General features: G+C 49.6%; 1 protein-coding gene across 1 annotated transcript; it reads right to left on the bottom strand.

Moving 5' to 3' along the window:
- Positions 1 to 1,016: 1,016 nt before the first annotated feature.
- Positions 1,017 to 6,230, bottom strand: LOC120684748 (phosphoglycerate mutase-like protein 4). Its single transcript, XM_039966630.1, has 6 exons — positions 5,970 to 6,230; positions 3,441 to 3,491; positions 3,225 to 3,335; positions 2,975 to 3,133; positions 2,498 to 2,573; positions 1,017 to 1,246 (listed from the first exon to the last, which is right to left on the bottom strand). Exons 1-6 carry the CDS (start codon positions 6,228 to 6,230, stop codon positions 1,017 to 1,019), a joined length of 888 nt encoding a protein of 295 aa, XP_039822564.1.
- Between the last annotated feature and the right edge of the window lie 6,422 nt (positions 6,231 to 12,652).

Here is a 12,652-nt window from a genome sequence, read left to right as displayed (position 1 = left end):
ATGTTTTTATCGAAAAATGTGACAGCGTTGGTGGATGAAAGAAGAACTCATTGAAATCGCTCAAATCAGGGCAATTCAAGAAGCTATATGTGGATTTCTACTCGATGAAGTCATAAATCCTAAGGGCGAATTTCATGGCGATCTCCGTATAAGCGTCGCCCAAGAAGATCCGACGACGAGGAAGCTGATACGTTACTATAGTTGATGTGCTTAATAATTTGTAATATCTCATGTACTTTTAAACTCCTAAGTGTTCCATACATGACAAATATATATATATATATATAATGTTAGTGTAATATGCTGTTCTAATAATACTGTGCAATGCAAAGAGTACGACTATGTAGTCACATACGGTAGAAATACGCATAGCCATACGTATAAAAACGAAAAGAAAAGAACCATGAAGAAGAAAAAACATTTAGTGCCAGCTAATTATATCAGCCGGCACTAACCTTGCCGTCAGGACTCGGGCGGGCTCGGGCACGTTAGTGCCGGCTGGTATTACGGACCGGCACTAATATACGCACGTTAGTGCCGGTCAGAGTAGCCGGCACTAATGTCTGTCACATTAGTGCCGGCCATTTAGTGCCGGCCACAGGGACCGGCACTAACACGTCATGTGACCGGCACTAATAAGCCGTTCTCCAACAGTGCTCCAACTCTAAGGAGCGTGCGGCCGACGAGATTCAAACCCAGACCATTTGATTTAGAGGCTGGCCTGCTAGTCGCTCGAGTCTCGTTCACCAAATATGATCAGCCCTCAATCCTCATTGAAGGTTAGGAATTGTGGAGCTCGATTGCTTGGGACTCAATTCCAAACCAATTTGATCTTTCACAACTTTTTTTTTACCGTATTAAAACATAGCACGCACGTGCAATGTTACTAGTACACAGAAAAAAAATAGTAATGTAAAAACACGGAAACCCCTTCAGCTAGCGCGTGCCTAATTAAATCAATCGCCTGCAACGATCGCGTCGTCTCCATGAACTGATGACCCCCCTCACTGCACGCGTTAGGCAGAGGCACCGTCACCGCTGAAAGAGTTCTCCAGAAAGTCATTTCCATCGACATGGCTATCGTCTCCATACCTCTCAAGGATCCACTTGCCGGTGACGCCGGAGATACGGAAAACATTCAGTGAAGTGTTTGGAATTTTCCGACGAATCGAGCCGTTGGGTGGATCTGTGTAACGACACAGCTCTAGTATGGCTGCATAGTGGGAGACCACCACAACCCGCTCCCCTGTCAAGGCAGTGACAATATTGTTATCAATTTAGCATAGAACCAAGCACATCAGACGTCAAAGCTGCCAATGAGCAGGTAACTTGCTATTACTAATTGAAGGTTTCTTTGGAGCCTCTACATGAAGCCACCTAGGATCCTAGATACTCTAAAAAATTGAGAAATATTATAAATTCTCACAGAAATTAAAAACATCTGGCCATCAATCCAACAACTCTAATTATAATAACTATCGGATCTGTTATCTTTTCTAATAAATTATCCACCTCTATCATTATGAAAATAAACTAAAATAACCCCCTAAACATGTATCTAAATTATCCACCTCTGTCATTATAAAATAAATCTAAAGTAACCCCCTAATCTTTGTGTAAATTACTCACCTACACCATTATAAAAATAATACAAATACCCCCTTAAATTTGCATATAGATTATCCAATTGTATTATTATTATTACAAGTTAAATTACTCCTAAATATAAATCTAAATTATATAATTATACTAAAATATTAAAGTGCACCAATATAAAATTCTAAAAATTATTGTTTCTATCATTATTAATATATTATTTATATAAAAATACTACCAAAGATATAAGTCGCCATGTATTCATGTATGATGGAAGAGACAAGAATATAATTTACAAACAAATAGTTCAACTAAATATATATTGAATACATGTGGAGGTGTGATGCAAAATAAAATCTATTGGAACAAGATAATGATAAATATATATTATAGACTATGTGTTAGAATATTTAATAGATGAAAAAAGGCATGAGATAGATAATTATAATTATTGGCCTCATTCTTATGTTAATTCTAATTAGCTCGTGCGGAGCACCAGTTGATAGACTAGTTTAGAGTAAATTTCACCGGCAATCCTTAAACTTGTCCTAGGCTCTTATCCCAATCCCAGTATTTTTAAAATGCACATAATAGTCCTTAAACTTTTCTCACGCTCTCATCCCAGTCCTTGAATTTGTCCCGAGTTCTCATCCCGGTCCACGTACTTTCAAAATTCACATATATAATGGTCCGTAAACTCATCCCATGCTCTCAAACAAGTTCATATATATACTTCCAAAATATATAGAAAAAACTTTTACGAATTGTTTCAAACTTTTCGAATTCCAAATCAAGTTCTAATCACTCAAAATTGACAAAAAGTTGATAGAAGCTCCACATTAGTTTAGACTGATTCAAATGGTGTGGCAGAGTATTAATAAGAATCTGGTTTGCAGAATACCTCTGTGTTCCTGGGCAATCTTATTCAAATAGGAGACACATCGCTCGGTCAACTGATTCAGGCTCTCTCCACCACCCTGAAAATACAAAGTGTTGATAAGCCTTGAGAGTGAAGTACATACTTACATGGGTTTATCATCGGTGCAAAGTAAAGTACTTAAGGGAAACTTGAGCTATTATCAACTTCTCCTTCAGTTGTAGCTAGCAACAGCATGTTCAAAACATTGGTACAGCTATTCACATGGCTTAAGTCGATTCAAGATCTGAATAAGTATGCTCAGCCATTGTAATTCGTAAGTGAAAAGAAAAATAAGAAGGACAAGACTATCTTTGCCCGGCCCATATATGCCAAATCTTCAGTACTATTTTCGCATTAAAACTTTAAAAGCTTGAGGATGATATATGCTTGACATCCTAGCCTTACTTCACAAGTCACGAATTAATATTTCAATCTGGATAAATTAAGATGTGAATTTACCGGTATTTCTTTATTTCTACTATCAGGATCAGAGCCCTCAGTAATTTCAAAAATGCCAAAGCTCCTAAAAACATCTGGATTTTTATTTACAGCATCATCCCACTTCAAGCCTTGGAGATATCCCATGTGCATTTCTCTCAGTGCCTCATTCACCACCAACTGAAAAAAAAACATTTGAGAAACGGGACAGATAGAATACACAATGAACTTATTCCATTTCCTTTCAGAAAAAAGAATAGAATGCCCTTACATTTGTTACACCACAAACTTTTGCTACAATTTCTGCAGTCTCAGCAGCACGCTTCAAATCGGAAGAGTATATGGCAGCTGGTTTGCCTTCTTTTGACAGCCGATGAGCCACCTTATAAATTTACCAGATTTTTTACAAAAATGTTATTGCATTGCTTGTCATGGAACTGCAAACAATAATCAGTTCTGAATTGCAGTTTGAGAAAATGAACCATACCACAAGGGCTTGCTGTCTACCAATCTCATTTAGCTCTGGGTCCAATTGTCCCTGTTGAAGGATCTTTATTCCCGTCAGTAAAATAATTTCCTTTTTCTTAAACAAATGACAGCTAATGGAGGAATGGCTACAAGGAGCTCCAAAATCTAGCATTTTTCGTAGATGATAGGACCATATTGCTGCAGTTTAATGCAAAAGGTTTCACATCCTTTTCTAAGGGTGTCTAATCATCACTTTTAGCGAATTGCATCGGTTGCTGCACCCCTTCTCCCCCGGCTCCAGCACCTCCATTGTCATCCTCCACCGCTGCCATCACTAATTATCACGCTCCCATCTCCCCCTCACCATCCCCGCCCAGCCGCCATCCTCCACTGTCCGCGGGCAGCGCCCCCGCTGCCCTGCCTCACCGCCTTCTTGACCGGCTCCACCGCGGGCCGACGACCCCGGCGACCATCTATACCTCAGAACCCGGTGACCCGATCTCAACTCCGGCAACCCAGAACCCCTAGGACCCTAACCCGGTAGATTGACAACCGACGGTGCTGGCGGAGTTCCAGCAGTGCCGCAGCTATGCCTTCTGCGACAACACGCATCGCACCCGCGTGCGTGATAAATAGATGCCGCGTCCTTTTCCAGCAGCTTCCAAAATTCAACCAGCCAATATTCAACGTTTAAGAGCCAAAAGATGAGTCTTTTACGTGTATGCCCTTATGAAAGTTGGTGCTGACCTCTGTACCCCTAAAAAGTTTAGTTGCACATGTATGCCCTCGTATTTTTTTCCTGTGACCTGTATATCCTTCCATCCATAATCTGTTAGGAGTTAACGGTAGAGAGCCCTGACAGGTGGGACCTGGCAAGAAAAATGTCCATACTGCCCTCCTCTCCCCCGTCTCCATCTACACCTCCCTCTCTCTCCTTGGGTTGTCTCTGCTCCAGTCTTGGTAGGTAGCCAGCGGCGGCGTGGTGGGTGCCGGTGGATGCGGGCGGAAGCTCGAGCTAGCCTGTGCTGCCTTTCTCTCCCGTCGATTCAAGCTGCATCTCCTGCACTCCATGTCCTCTTCCAAATCGGCAAGAAGCTGCAGCTCGAACCTTGGTTGCATGCTCTCAAGATTACAATTCACACTCACCAGATTTGCGAGGGGGCTGCGCTTTGCGAGGGCGCCCGGGGCGCGCCGCTCGCCGAGCTCACCGCGCCTCTGCGGGCCGGGAGCTCGAGCGGGTTCGATGGACGCGAGCTGGCCTCGCGCCGGCGGACGCGAGCTGGCCTCGCGCCGGCGGACGCGAGCTGGCCTCGCGCCGGCGGACGCGGGCGGCCGGCGGCGTTGCGCGGCGCCAAGCTGGCCCGGCGCGCGGCCGCCCCTGCCCTGTCGCGCGGCGGCCCCTTCCCTGGTGCGCGGCTCCCCCAGCACGCGGTGGCCGGCCCACGCCTACCCCGGCGTGAGGCCGCCCTCGCCGGTGGCGGTCCCTGCCCCGGCGCGCCCCTGTCCCAGTTCGCGACCGCCCCTGCCCGGCGCGAGGCGGTCCCCGCCGGCGGCGGTCCCCGCCTGGAACCGAGGGGCGCGACGGGAGGGAACAGGAGGCGCGAGGAGCGATCTGGGCGGCGGCTGGCGGCGTGTTGCAAGGAGGGGAGGCAACGGCCCCAGCTTTCTGCAGCAGCAACCCGACGGTCTCCCTCCTCCTCGCTTGCTGCGTCCCTCGGGAGGGACCTCGACGGCTCGCCCGTCGCCTGCTCTCCAGCAAGGGCAGGGGCAGCGCCTCCTCCACGTGCTGGGCTGGGTCGCTGGGAGGCCGCCCGCCTGCACCAGCGCGCGTTAGGCCTGGCGGCCTCGCGCGGCGGACGCTCGGTCCTTTCACGGATCTCCGGTCACTGGTGGCGGGCGCCTCTGCTCACGGCGGCGGCCGGACGTCCAGGCGAGCGCGGGCGCGAATGGGTCCACGGGATTGGGCGTTCTCCGGCCTGTTAGCAAGAAGGGCAAATACGTCTTTCTCCACCTCCGTCAGCCACCATAACCCTCTATTCCATCCAAAAGGGCACACGGGTCACAACAAAAAATCACGAGGGCATACAGGTGCAACCAAATTTTTTAGGGGCACAGAGGTCGGCACCATCTTTCATAAGGGTATACACGTAAAAGACTCCCAAAAGATCTCACATATATACTACACGCATGACTGATTTATATAGCCAAGATAGTATTGCTGGATTATCCATTCATCATCAACATCATGTAAGTAAATATGGACGCTAAAGGTATTGTTTTCTTCCAGTCATATCGCCATTTTCTAGTTAGGTGCAGATATGACAAAAGAGACATTGTGGTATGAGGTAGTTAAATATTGAATCTTTGGAGTGTATTTTTATTGAAGAGATGGATGGCAGATCAAAACATGCATAAATAAATGCATTAACATTCGAAGGATGGACAAATTGCCAGCAACCAATCATGTGTGGTACGTTGTGACCCGTCAACAGCTTCCCTTTTGTTTGGAAAACAGCAAGATGGCGAAGAATCAGGAGGGGCGACCGACCTGGATGATGTGGGAGGCGTTCCAGGTGGTTTCCCCATGCCGCACCACTACCACCTCTGTGAACTCCTCGTCGCCACTTGGCGGCGCCGCCGGGGTGGGCGACATGGCTCGGTGGGTGGCGGTGGCCCCTGCTAGCCTCAGCTCCTGCCGCAGCCGCAGCCGAGAGGGAGGGTACCCACCTGATATACCGTCGGCGTTCACGGCAGCTTGGAGGAAGAAGCCACCCCGCTGGCCGCTTCTACAACCTGATGTCGCCAGCATTGTGGGATGCTGTGGAGGAACTTGTTTCCGCTCCCTGTGGTCTGGTGGAAGTACAAGTGGCAACTGGCATTGTTTCCGCTCCTCTTCTTATCGTGGTTGCTGGTCACCAAATTAGTCATTTCACTATCGGAGTCGGCCAGTTTGGCGTGTGCTAGTGGCACACGGCAAAGGCTCTTTTACACACGTCATTTATCGGGCACACGATAAAGAGTTTGCCAAGTACTTAAAAACATTCGGCAAAGAATTTTTCAGAAAACTGACTTTAAAAATAAAAAATAAAAAAATAATCTGAGGAGGAACCCACCGGCCAGCCACACACCCGCTCCCCCGTAATCGCAAGTTGCGGTATCTTTCAGACACTACACATCCAACGGGATTCGAATCCACAACCTCTCCCTTACTTGTAACCTTTTCTACCACTACACGACACACTCACTTGTGTTTAAACTATGTTTTCTTTCCTCACATATTATACTAATTCAAGTGTAAATTACTTGTTTGAGACTCTAAATGGATTTAAATCAAAAAGTTGTCAACTACAAAGTTTCATAACTTTTCGAGATCTACAACTTTTATTTTGGGTGTTTCCCATCCAAGGTCATTTATGAAATTTGAATTTAAGGCAAAGCCTGGTCATCTGCCGTGTGCCTTGATCTAGCACACGTCAAAGACTTGCTTTGCCGTATGTCCTTCAGCTGGCACACAGCAAAGTCTATTTGAAATAATTATTTTTACTTTTAATTTTTTTTACCATTCAATTTGTTCCTCTATTTCATGTTTGCATAACTTTGTCACAATTTTTAGCTTGTGAAAGTGACTCAACAATTCATGTTTGATGATTCTATGTGAAAAAAATTATTATTTCATACGTTTCAAGCTCAAATTCATATTATATATTAATTCTGTAATTCCACTTGTTACATTAAAATTATAAATCGGTTCCAAAAAATTACCAAAATTTATATGCAACAATTTTAAAGTCAAATCCGAATTCGATCGTCACTCTCACTCCAAACCTAACCACATCCTTCTCAACTTTCTGATTCTTCTTCGCAAATATTTCTATTTGTAAGCACGTAAGTGACAAAATTGCGAAACCCACTCAAATTTTTACCACAGCCTTCATGTATGATATCATGAGATATTGACAAATCTCATAATTTTCAAACTTGATTTTCTTATTTTAGAATTTTAAAGTCATTCGAACACACATTCATGGTTGTGTTTCCAGGACATGATGTTCAAAATTTCTTTTCATTTGGTGGATAAGGCTATAAACTAGGTTAAATAACATTAATATCATTTTTCACTTATTTTATTCTATTATTTGAATCACTTGCGGTTCAAATTTGATTTAATTCAAAAAATTGCTTGAAATACAATTAATTAGTTAAATATAGCAAATAAACATAAAAATGTACAAAATTTTAACATGGAGCACCATATGTTGTACGTGAATAGTAGAAAAAGTTTTGAGGTGAGAAGAGAAAAAAATGTTTACTTTGACGTATGACTAAATAAAACACACACCAAAGCATGGTTTTGCGTCAGAAAAAAGCACACGGCAAAGCGCCAAAAAGAAACACACGATAAAGCATGACTTTACCATGTATTATATTTTTGCCGTGGGTGCACATGACCAAGAGTTTCTTTGTCGTGTGCTCGATAGAAAGCACACGGCAAATACGCGTAGTGTTTGAAACTATTCTTGCTCCAATCATGGTGCAACTTAAGAAATTCTGAAGAGCACGAGACCACGTGTTCCATTATTATTACACTAGCATTCCTTTTCTAATGAAAAAAGGAAGCTTCCGCCGCAACTCGCCACATGCTTGGTTATTTGGTCAATGCATGGTGCTAGTTAGTGCTAGCATGATATTCCTTTGTCGAGTCAGGATGACAAACATCTCACTAGAAAGCTGACTATTTTTCACACATTACAAACAACGTGCAATTTCCTTATCAAAACACGCCCATTTCCATTTTGATTTTTCAAACCACCGCGATCCGTCGCCCGCGGGTCAGCGGCACTAGCTGTGCCCAACGGCTCGTCCCCCACCTCCCGCCTCCTCCTTACTCCCAAATTTGTCACCCGTGGACTTCCCCAAGAAGCAAGGCGAGTGCGAGGCCAGAGGGGCGGGATCGGACGCAGTGAGCCAGTGATCGAGTGAGCTGCGACTCCCTCCCAATCTGGCAGCCATGGCCGCCTCCACAACCAACCCAGTTTTCCGCGTGTGGCGTGCCCCGCGACTCCCTCCCGCCGCTCCCTGCGGTCTGCCTCCGCCTCGCCGCCATCCTCGCCTCTTTGCTGTTTATTTTGTTAATCTTATTTGTCCAGCTGTGTAGTCTTTAGAATCCAGTTTGTATACGTACTCATTGTGTTGCATGGCATAGTGGCCAAGAGGGGCAGCCATGCATGGTGCATTGGTGTTGCAAGCGCCTGGCCGCCCGCCCGCACACACTTAAGTGGGATGAAACTTAAGTGTTGCAAGATTTTTCTAGCATTTATTCTCTTTTGCTCCTTGAAATAAATTCATTTATTGGAAAGCTCTAAAAAAAATCTTTTCCACGAGCATCACCACGTCGAGGTCAACTTGTTCGGCCAGTACCCATTGCCCTCCATCTCCGGACGCGCCGCCTGCGGGCCATCGCCGCCGTTCCGATGAGCCGTCGCCACGCCGCACGACTTGATGTTATGGAGCGCCGGTCGAAACCTACGGCACCCGCCTCGACGAGTTGCCTCTTGCCCGCACACCTCAACCGCGACCCCAGACTGATGGAGCACCAGCAAGACAGCCGGCCAGAGGTCCTTAATTGGCCATAGTCGAAGCTCCATGAGCTTTTGCATCTATATCTCATTTCTTTGTGTCTACGCTAATATGCGGAATGCCTCTTCTCTTCTCACTTTGTTTTCTGGAGACTTTTTTTTAGCCTGCAAAATTCTGAAAGCTGGTCACGTATATCCTGTCTCCAAGTCTTTGTCTTCTTGTAGCTTCCTCTCAGGTCTGCATGAGTTGGGCCGCACCTAGCTAACACTAACAGGCAGACCTGTCCAGCGATTCTAGGAGCAGCACACAACACGCCTGTGTTGGCCGCCCTCTGGACTTCGTGTCCGCCACGGACGCTAGGAGGCCCCAAAAGAAAACGTGGATGCAACCTTGGCCCAGCTTGCCCTGCCCGACCCTTGAGTCCAGGTAGCACGCGCAAGTAGGAGTCCCAGAGAAACCTGGCCGATTTCCCTCGCATCCTTGGCACGAGTCCTCGTTCCTCCCTGCTCCTCTTGCATAGCGCTGCCGCCGGCCGTGTCTATTTATCGCGCGCGTGGGTGGGAGCCGTCGCGTCGCAGAAGGCACCGGCGCCCCCTGTTCATCTTCTTCCTCGAGCAGGGGGTTGGGGGACGGCCGCCGGCGGGGTTGCAAGAAAGGAAATGGGGAGGGTTGGCCGATGAGGGGTGGTAGGTGGGCGGAGCGGCCGCCGGCGAGGTCGCCGGCGGGTGGGGTGGTGGAGGGCGGCGGCGGCCTTTAGGTTCCAGGTTGCCGGGACTCCAATGGTCACCGGACCCAAAGGAGGGGGCCGGAGGTGGTGGCTGTCAGCCGGACTCTCTCCGGCAAGGTTGCTCTGGACGCTCCGGCGAGGAACGCAGAGAACACGATGAACACTCGATGAACTCAGTTGAACACGAGAGAATGTTTTGGAGTCGCGCTAACTTGCGACGTTTTCTGTCTATCTCTTATAAATAGTAAAGCCTACAAAGGAAAGGGAGAGGCAGGACACGATCTGCTCTCCTGCATGCGCGCCATGATCCGTAAGATGCGTGCGCCATCCCGCACGCCGGGTCATGCCGCGCGACGCGGACACGAACGCCACGACGTGAACTCGCACGTCTCTGGCCGTTACAAGACGCGGCTCTGATCCAGATGACCCGGAACGCAGAGCCCCACAAGCTAACAGAAAAGCAAAACCGAATGCTAACTGAAACTGGGTAAAACGAACACAAGTTTATTCCTAACATTTCACCCCCTAAACTTGATGTTCTCTGACAATCTTGGCGACCCCCAACTGAATGCGCAGTTCACAGAACTTGTCGCGTCCAAGCGGCTTCGTCAGAATGTCAGCGAGTTGCTCCTCAGTCCGGACATGTTCAACATCCATCTTCCCATCTCCAATGCAATTCCGAATGAAATGATAACGAACATCTATGTGCTTACTTCTTTCATGGAAAACAGGATTCTTACTGAGTGCAATTGCGGATTGACTGTCCATCTTCAGAGTGAATTTCTTCAGCTGCTCACTCTTCAACTCTGAAAGAAGCTGTGCTAGCCAGGTGCCTTGACAGGCTGCCGTCGTCCCTGCGATATACTCTGCTTCACAGGAAGACAGCGCCACCACCTTTTGCTTCTGTGACTGCCAACTCACAGCACATGGGCCGAAGAAGAACAGAACACCAGTGGTGCTCTTTCTTGTGTCGATGTCGCCGCCCATGTCTGCGTCGCTGAAACCGAGCAGCTTTGCCTCAGCTCCAGCCCTCTTGTAGCAGCAGCCGTAGTCGATCGTCCCCGCCACGTACCGGAGGATCCTCTTCACCGCCGCCAAGTGCTCGGTGGTTGGTGCTTCCATGAACCTGCTCACGTAGCCCACAGCAAAAGCAATGTCCGGCCTCGTGTGCACCAGGTACCTAAGGGAGCCAACTATCCCACGATACTCGGTGGCGTCGACTGGTGGAGCGTCGCTGATCTTGCTGAGCTTCAGCCTGGGCTCCATGGGAGTGTGACAAGGGTTGCAGCCGCCCATGCCCGCCTTGTCGAGCACCTTCCGCGCGTACGCAGCCTGGGAAAGGCTGATGCCATCGCCTCTCTGAGTCACCTCGATGCCCAGGTAGAAACTGAGCAACCCAAGGTCACTCATCTTGAACTGGGCCTGCATCTCGAGCTTGAAGTTGCCGATCTCGGTGGCGTCGCTGCCGGTGATGACGAGGTCGTCGACGTACACTCCCACGAGCAGCCGGGAGGAGCCATGTCCTCGTGTGTACACCGCGTGCTCGGAGTCGCTGTTGGTGAAGCCGAGGGCGCGCAGAGTCTGATCCAGCTTGGCGTTCCAGGCGCGAGGGGCTTGCCGCAGCCCGTACAGGGCCTTGGTGAGTCGCAGCACCTTGTGTTCCAGCCCCTCGATGACGAAACCTTGCGGCTGTAGAACGTACACCTCCTCCTGCAGCTCACCGTTGAGGAACGCCGACTTGACGTCCATATGGTGAACTGCCCATCCTTCTTGGGACGCGAGAGCCAGCAGCAGGCGCACTGATTCAATACGCGCCACTGGTGCGAAGACTTCCTCAAAGTCCACTCCCTGCTGCTGCACGTATCCCTTGGCAACGAGCCTCGCCTTGTGCTTGATGATCTCCCCGGCGCTGTTCTTCTTTACCTTGAAGACCCACTTGAGGCCGATTGGCCGGTGGCCGGCGGGAAGGGTCTCTAGGTGCCAGGTGTTGTTACTCTCGATGGACTCCATCTCCTCCAGCATGGCCTGTCGCCACGGCTGGTGCTGCTCGGCCTCGGCGAAAGAGGCTGGCTCCTCCCCAATCTGCAGGTGCAGCTCGGCGTCGAGGTTGCGGGGAGCGAGGCCGGGCGGTGTCGCTAGCCCAAGAACGTTGTCGACAGCGCGGTAGCGGGGCGTGACGTCGTCATTGTCGGAGTCGAGGTACTCGTGGGCGTCAGGCGGCGGCGACACGAACGCAGGTGTTGGAGCTGTTTCCACTGCGCCCGTGTTCGTGGTCGTTGGAGGAGTGGGTGCGCCGTGCCCAGGTGACGAGCTCGACGTGCCCTGGTTGCTGATGATGTCCTCCACGGCGTAGTCGATGACGAACTCGGGGTTGCGCTCGGCCTCGTCGCTGTACGCCACGCTCCAGTTCCAGCTCTCGTGTTCCTGGAACACGGCATCTCGTGACACGTGCACGCGCCGCGCCACCGGGTCGTAGAAACGCCATGCCTTGGCGCCGGGCTCATAGCCGATGAAGACCATGGCTGTACTCCTGTCGTCGAGCTTCTTGAGGTGAGGACGCGCCGACTTGACGTACGCGACGCAGCCGAAGGTGCGCAGGTGCTCGACATCCGGCTTGTGTCCGTGCCAAGCCTCGAACGGGGTCTTGCCCGTCACACTCTTGGTTGGAGCCCGGTTGAGGAGGTGCACGGCGGTGGTGACGGCCTCGCCCCAGAACGCCGCCGGGAGGCCCCTCGTCTTCAGGAGACTGCGCGCCATGGTGACGACGGACTGGTTCCTTCGCTCGACGACACCGTTCTGCTGCGGCGTGTAGGGGGCGGAGTGCTGGCGCTTGATGCCGTGCTTGGCGCAGTGCTCGGCGAAGGTGACGGAGGTGAACTCACCCCCATTGTCCGTGCGTAGGACGCGCAGGCGACGGCCCGTCTCCA

This window comes from Panicum virgatum, chromosome 8N (genome assembly GCF_016808335.1).
Source record: "Panicum virgatum strain AP13 chromosome 8N, P.virgatum_v5, whole genome shotgun sequence".
Classification (NCBI taxonomy): domain Eukaryota; kingdom Viridiplantae; phylum Streptophyta; class Magnoliopsida; order Poales; family Poaceae; genus Panicum; species Panicum virgatum.
The sequence above is the reverse complement of the archived record's forward strand: the minus strand, read 5'-3'. Positions and strand labels throughout refer to the sequence as shown.

What these genes read in the sequence shown, in the direction of transcription:
- LOC120684748 (XM_039966630.1), bottom strand. Translation starts at nt 6,230, where the DNA reads ATGCTGGCGACATCAGGTTGTAGAAGCGGCCAGCGGGGTGGCTTCTTC. An exon ending in ACGCCTCCCACATCATCCAG is followed by an intron (nt 3,492 to 5,969) that starts GTCGGTCGCCCC and finishes ATCCTTCAACAG; the next exon opens with GGACAATTGGACCCAGAGCT. An exon ending in GATTGCCCAGGAACACAGAG is followed by an intron (nt 1,247 to 2,497) that starts GTATTCTGCAAA and finishes CTGCCTTGACAG; the next exon opens with GGGAGCGGGTTGTGGTGGTC.